The following is a 6,631-nucleotide window of genomic DNA, read 5'->3' on the forward strand; positions in this document are numbered from 1 at the left end:
CCCTTCCTCACATCCGGTGCTGGGGATCAAACCCAGGTCCTCTGGAAGGTCAGCCAGCAGCCAGTGCTCTCAACCTGGGCGGCAGATCTCCAGCTCCTGCCCCACACCTTTTTGTCTGTCTGTTTGTTTGTTTGTTTTGTTTTTTGAGCTCCGGCTCTGGAACTAGCTCTGTAGACCAGGCTGGCCTCACACTCACAGAGATCCGCCTGCCTCTGCCTCCCAAGTGCTGGGATTAAAGGCGTGTGCCACCACCACCCGGCATCTCGTTTTAAAGATACAGGGATATAAACTTTCTACTTTTTAAATGAGTGCCCCTAGATTCCATGTAATTGTGTCATATGTGTCTATGCTAATTGTTTTCGTGTATTGTTTGTGTGAAAAGCAGTTTTTAAAACTCTCCAGCCCCTAAATACTCTTAATATAAAACTGTCTCCAATCGCAAACAAGACAGCCATAGGGTACACATAACTGTCAGTATGGGGGAGTACATCTAGCTTTTTTTTTTTAATGTGTAAATTTGTGGAGCTGGAGAGATTGCTAAGCAATTAAAACACAGACTGCTCTTCCAGAGGTCTTGGGTTCAATTCCCAGCACCCACATGGTGACTCACAACTGTCTATAACTATAGTCTTGTGGGATCCGATGACCTCTTCCAACATGCAAATAAAATACACATATACATACATACATACAGACAGACAGACATCTTTTTTAGAAAATGTAAATTTTGGGGTTAGAGAGATGGCTCAGCAGTTAAGAGCACTGGCTGCTCTTCCAGAGGTCCTGAGTTCGATTTTCCAGCACCCGCATGGTGGCTCACAGCCATCTGTAATGGGACCTGATGCCCTCTTCCAGCACAAAGGTGTGCAAGCAGAGCACTCTGCATGTATAAATAAATCATTTTTTAAAAAAAGTGTTATAAATTTTGGGTGGTTAAATTTTGTGTGCCCAGAGCTGGGAAGCTAGCTCGGTGTCAAGTTGGGAGTGTAGGCCCCAGTCCCTCGCATCTATCCCAGCCCCCAGGCCTGGTCTGGACTCCAAATCCTGGCATGCCAGGTCCTGACCCCTCCCTGGGGATAGGGTCAGGACCACTCCCCAGGGTATTTATTTAAATGATCTCCCAAAAGAGGAACACAGGTGGTCTCCCTTTTTTCCTCCCAGGGGTAGCGTTCCTGCTGCTTCCTGGTTCCCCCTCGGGGCCACCTGAGAGTGCAGAACTCCCATTAAACCTGGATATTTCTTAGTTTGGCTTGTTTTGATTTGGCTTGATTGGGAATTTTGTATCGGCAGGGAGATGATGTTAGGAAATATTTCTAACACTTGGCAGTTAAGAACACTTACTGCTCTTGCAGAGGACTGGAGTTTGAGTTTCAGCACTCACATGCCCCCAAAACTATCTGTAACTTCAGTCCCAAGAGGTCTGATGCCCTCTCCTGGCCTCCACCAACATTGCACTCGTGTGCGCAGACCCACAGATAAAATCTTTAAAGGGAGGGTGGTTTGTAACCCCCAAGTTGCAGAAGAAGAGGCATATGGCCTAGCAAACAGGGAGCTCCAGGTTCAGTGACAGGGTTCCGGGACAATTTCCTCAAAACTGAATCACTGTCCAGGAGACAGGAGGCTCACGAGCCTCAGGGAGTAAACCAAAGTTCATAGCTCTGGGAGAACAAAAACTCGCAAGAGTCCGAAGGGTCCCTCCCCAGAAAATAAGGAGGAGGAGGTGCTGGAGAAGGGCGCTGAGCTGATGCCTCAGAGAGGGGACAGTGGGTTGTCAGCGGACTGCACAGTGCTCAGAGACCCTGCTGCTGCTGCCACCTGCGCTGGGTGGGCTTTTCAGGGAAGATCTGCTTCTGATTCATCCCTCCCCTGAGTAACCCCTCACCACGCTCCTGTGTGTAACACCGATAGAACGCGCTGCTTCGCCAACTCGGCCTTGAACTGTAGTCGCTTATGGGCTCCCGTTCTGGTACCGAGGAGATGTGCGCATGTTGTATCTCCCCAGGAAAAGCCTAATCACGCATGCGCGGCTAAGGAAAAGGAGATGCTCCACGTGTGTGACACAGCTGTGGCCGCGGGATTTCCCTTTCTGAGGGAAACTCAGACCTCTAATCTAGAGCGCAGCATCTTTGGCCTTGACACCTAAAGGCCTCCCCCCAGGCAGGTCTCCAAACCTCGCATAAGAAAAGACTGACACCAACTTTAGAAACTCGGCAAGTTTTAAATATGTTAGCAAAATATTAACATTAAATATACATTTATAAATAAGCCTTATAAATATAAAAGTGATTAAAACTGATAAAAAACAATAAATTAGTCATGTCTCTCCAAGTAATTAATTACTCATCTGCTTTTGAGTCCCCTTCCGGGAGGACCGGTTCAGCGTGTGAAAATTCCACAATACACCACCAGAGGGAGCAACAAGCAGCGAGGACCCACGACAGGGCTTACAGGCGCTGGGAGAGCTCCCATGAACCCACCCTATGACCGTTTGCGCCCTGTTCCCATTTACAGAGACTTTGATGTCCACCCTATGTCACAGAGTCCAGCAGCTGACAGGCGGTGAGAGCCTTAAATAAGGACCCAAACACACACACACACACACACACACACACACTCACACTCACACTCACACACACCACAGCTTTACATAGAGAAAGCTAACACTCAGATATATAAAGTGTCCTGACCACAGCCATACAGAGACTCGGGGAACAAGCCAGGACTCTGAACTCTCTTCCCCTAAACTTCTCCATCCGTGTTCCTTTTAGGATACCCTGCCCCTGTTGCGGGCAAATGTGAGGTCTCCCAGACGTCCAGGTATCTGGTCTGGGTGGGATGAGACACAGGAGAGAGCCCTGGACCTGACCTCCCCTTTGGAACTCAGCCACAGGGAAAGGAGGAAGTCTGGAGGCAACAGCTTCAAGTCATGAGAGGAAAGGACCAACAGCCTGGGGGTTTCAGCCCAGCCGTGAGTCAGCGTGTGTCATCAGACCCCTGAATCAATGGAAAGCCGACCCCACGTGGCCTGACCCAGCTGCCCCACTCAGATTGGAGGCTTGGAGTGGGGCATCACAACCTGACTACCCTTGCAGTCCAGTCGTGGTGGGAGGGGCCACCCGAAGCCACGCTTTAAAGTGCTGTTCTTCAAAGCTCTGAATGTAGGAGCATCCCTGAAAGCCTCTGAGAGGCGACATCCCGTATCCACAGACTATGCTGTGTCCGTCAGTGTATCCTCAGGCTACCGGGGCACCTGCACCCTGGATTTAGAGCTCTGGCTGCTCCTGGAGGGTCTGATTCTGCGGGCTTCTTTGCGCCAGCCCCGGAGCAGGCTGCGTTGCGGACTGTGAGCCTAGAGCCGTCTCCGTCTCCGTCTGCGACTAGGGCCATCTCCCCACTCCCTGAAGACCCTCCCTACTGAGCCCATGAAGCTGTGGTAGCCCCACAGGAAGCGGCAGCTGTCTATCTTGGCCTGGAAAATGCTTGGTGTGGTAGTGGACGGCAAGGCCCCAGAGCCTGCTTGTGTGGGCTCAGGTATCTCCAGGTGGTGGTGGAGCAGCTGGGCCAAGCAGTAGACATTGTTCCTGATGCCTTGAATGTTCCCCCTGGCCCTCTTCAGCTCTGGAAAATTCTTAATGTTCAGAAATTGCTGTCTTAAAGCACCCAGTTGGTGCCAGACTCTGCCCAGTGTGGCGTGGACAGTGTTCAGGAAACGAGGCTTGCTCAGTGCCCGTAGGTTGTCCTCACTCGGGAAAGCCACAGGGTGCTCGGTGCAGGCAGCTCTCAGGGTAGTTGTGTTCAGGCCTTGGAGGAGGAGCTGAAGAAGGAAGAGAGTGAGGGTTGCATGCCAAAACCCCGCAAATACACACAGATGAACCTGCCTTTGCTGCCTTTGAAACCCTAGATCTTGTGTGATCTTGCCAGCAAAGAGATACAAAAGCCAAGGTAGAAGAGATGAGTCTGAGTAGCAGAGATGGGACGGGAGGGCTGCTGGGGCCGTGGGGGTCACTGTGGGCAGTGGATTGGGTGAGGGTCCCTAGGTACGGTGGGGGCTGCAGAAGCACTGGACTAGTTCACTCTCTCCCATATCTGGGAACCTAGAACATGTGCCAAACCATCAGGTGACAGCAGGTGGTCACCGAGGGACAGAGCCGGGAGCCAGGCAGCTCCACTGTCCCCAGCAAACACAGTTCCCCCACCTGTCCCTACCAGGACCTCCATGTGTGCACTCTCTCACTAGTCCCTAAGAGTCTTTGGGGCTCGGGTACCCTGAGGGCTGACTGAGGCTTACATAGGGCTCCATGAGTGATTCCGTGTTCCCCGTGATGTTCGCCTGATTCAGCAGCTGGCTGAGGAGCTGTGCAGAAGAGCTGGAGCAGCCGCGTGTGGCCCGTGCCATGTTCAGGAACAGGAGACTGAGGGCCATACCTGGGGCAGACAGGAAGGGTATGGTTACCCGCTGGTGGCATGGACAACCCTCATGCCTGGTTGTGCAGCTCAGAGCAAGAGCTGGGCATGGAGCAGGCACTGGTCTGCATAGGAACCCTCACTGAGGCCACCACCTTCCCAGTGAGTCACCACACAGACCAAACAGGGTGAGGAGGCGGCTGCAATCACCAAGCCTGGAAGCTGGGCATTTGCACAAGCATCCCTGTTGGCCTTGGGTCCACTAGGAGACGGCTGGCCTCACACACAAGGTTTGGTCTCGACCTAAGACTGACTGGTCAAGTCCCTGACTTCCGTACAGACCATAACATCCCATGTAGGCTGAATGAAGTAGTGGACCTGGGGTCCCTGACTTCCGTACAGACCATAACATCCCATGTAGGCTGAATGAAGTAGTGGACCTGGGTGCACACCCCACCCCCACTCCCCAGGGCAGCTGCTCTCTGTTCACAGAGCCAGGGAAGGCACTCTCCACCTATGGGACACCGGGTCTACTAAAAGGTGAATTAGGTACAAGAGAAAGTCCTACTCAGGTCACACATGCCCACAACTCTCCTCGACCTCCCTGCCCTTCCGTCAAAAAAGCCCCACGCATACGCACACCAGAGATACTGGGAGTCCCCGAGAAGGTAGTGGGGGTGGGTGAGGGTAGACTAGCATATTTCCAGCTTGCTGGCCCCCACCCTCAGGCACCGGCAGCCACGTGGTCGGAAGGGGCCTGTGGTGCAATGGCCCGGAAGGCTGTGACACCATCCTTCCCTTCCTACAAACCGACCAGCCCCTTGGGGAGGGCCAGCTGCTGGGGAGAGTCAGGAGCCCAGGCGTGCCAACCACAAGTCCCCTCCCCAACTTCCCCAGGTGTCTGTAGCTACACTGCCAGGGAGGGCCCACGGTGAGCATGTAACCAGTGCACGTGGGCCAGAGCCTGTAGGGGTGTGCCCATAGGCTGCGTGAAGCACTGGGGGTACCCTCCCGGTTCTTCGGGGTTCTGGTCTGCAGGTAAGCCTTCCTGTATCAGTGTGTGGGAAGCCCCTCACCCATACTGGCAGCTTTGTTTGCTTGTCTCCATGGGGGTGTGGCTGTGCGTGAAGCGAGATGATCTGAGGCCCTCAGACTCTGCTGAGTTTCTGTCTACCCTAGACCCTGGGAATTGAATCAGGGCAAGAAGGAGGCCCCATCCCAGGACTTGCCCCACTTCCTCACAGGTCTCCTGCAACTTCCTTTTCTGTTCTTCTCCCATCTGCCCCAGGCTTCTCCAGCTTCTTTCTGCTCTATCCTCTTTCCTCATGTTCTGGTCCCCAACACAGTCTATCTCGCCTCCCTCGGTTAGCCTTCCAGGAATACCTCATCTGCACCTGTAGGGATGCTGGGGTCTCAGCGGACCCCTGGTCTTCTAGTTCTCCCTCTCATCAGCATCCTTCTTCACCTGATGCTAGATCTGCAGCTCCCCAAGGGAAGAAGTGCCCACAGCCGCCGGGTGGCACAGCTGTGCCCTGGGCTGGCAGAAAGGAAGGAAGTACTTACTGAGCAGTGTTCTCTGTGGAAGCTGTATCCGCATGCTGGGTGCTGGTGATTCGGCCCGTGCTGCTCTGGGTTGACAGGGCTCGGCTGGGTGTCCTGCGGGCTGGCAGCCACTTTATGCCCGACAGGGCGATTGGCCAACACCTCGTGAGGTGGGTGGGGAGGGGGAGGGGGAAGGGCAGGCCTTCTGGGAACATGACCCCAAAAACCAAAGTCTCCACAGGCGGCCAATGGGCGCTGGGCGCCATGACAAGCCCGCTCCTCCTCCCGTTTTCTTCGAATTCGTTCTTCGAGGTCAGCCCCACGCCCAAGGATGATGTAAACCGCAGGCCCAGCCTTCTTGGAGTGAGCGGGCAGCACGGGGGTCCATGCCATCTTCAGGGAGTCAGTTCAGGGGTCAGGGCAGGAGCTGCAAAGCCAGGCCTCTGGGAGCCCAGGCCATCTTTGGCCCAGGAACCACCAACCTCACAGGACACTGAGGTTTAGGGCTAAAGAGGAGCTAGACATCTTCCTCGTTGAGTGCCCTTCCCACCCTCTCGCTTGGGCTGTCGGGACATCTGTGAGCGGAAACCACCAGGCTCTGGGCACAGAGCCAGACTCGGGCCCCAAGATTGTGGCTCTAATCCTAGACCAGCATCCTCTAGCCCAAGTCCACATTTCCATTTCC

General features: G+C 54.1%; 1 protein-coding gene across 1 annotated transcript; it reads right to left on the bottom strand.

The window, feature by feature from the left end:
- Window positions 1-3,349: 3,349 nt before the first annotated feature.
- Window positions 3,350-6,001, bottom strand: LOC121459274 (oncostatin-M-like). The gene is made up of 3 exons (XM_041668805.1): window positions 5,968-6,001; window positions 4,289-4,425; window positions 3,350-3,814 (listed from the first exon to the last, which is right to left on the bottom strand). The coding sequence occupies exons 1-3, from the start codon at window positions 5,999-6,001 to the stop codon at window positions 3,350-3,352; spliced, it is 636 nt and encodes a 211-aa protein (XP_041524739.1).
- Between the last annotated feature and the right edge of the window lie 630 nt (window positions 6,002-6,631).

The sequence above is a fragment of the Microtus oregoni genome, unplaced genomic scaffold (genome assembly GCF_018167655.1).
Source record: "Microtus oregoni isolate MIOR12 unplaced genomic scaffold, Mior012 000019F_ref0000042, whole genome shotgun sequence".
Taxonomy (NCBI): Eukaryota; Metazoa; Chordata; class Mammalia; order Rodentia; family Cricetidae; genus Microtus; species Microtus oregoni.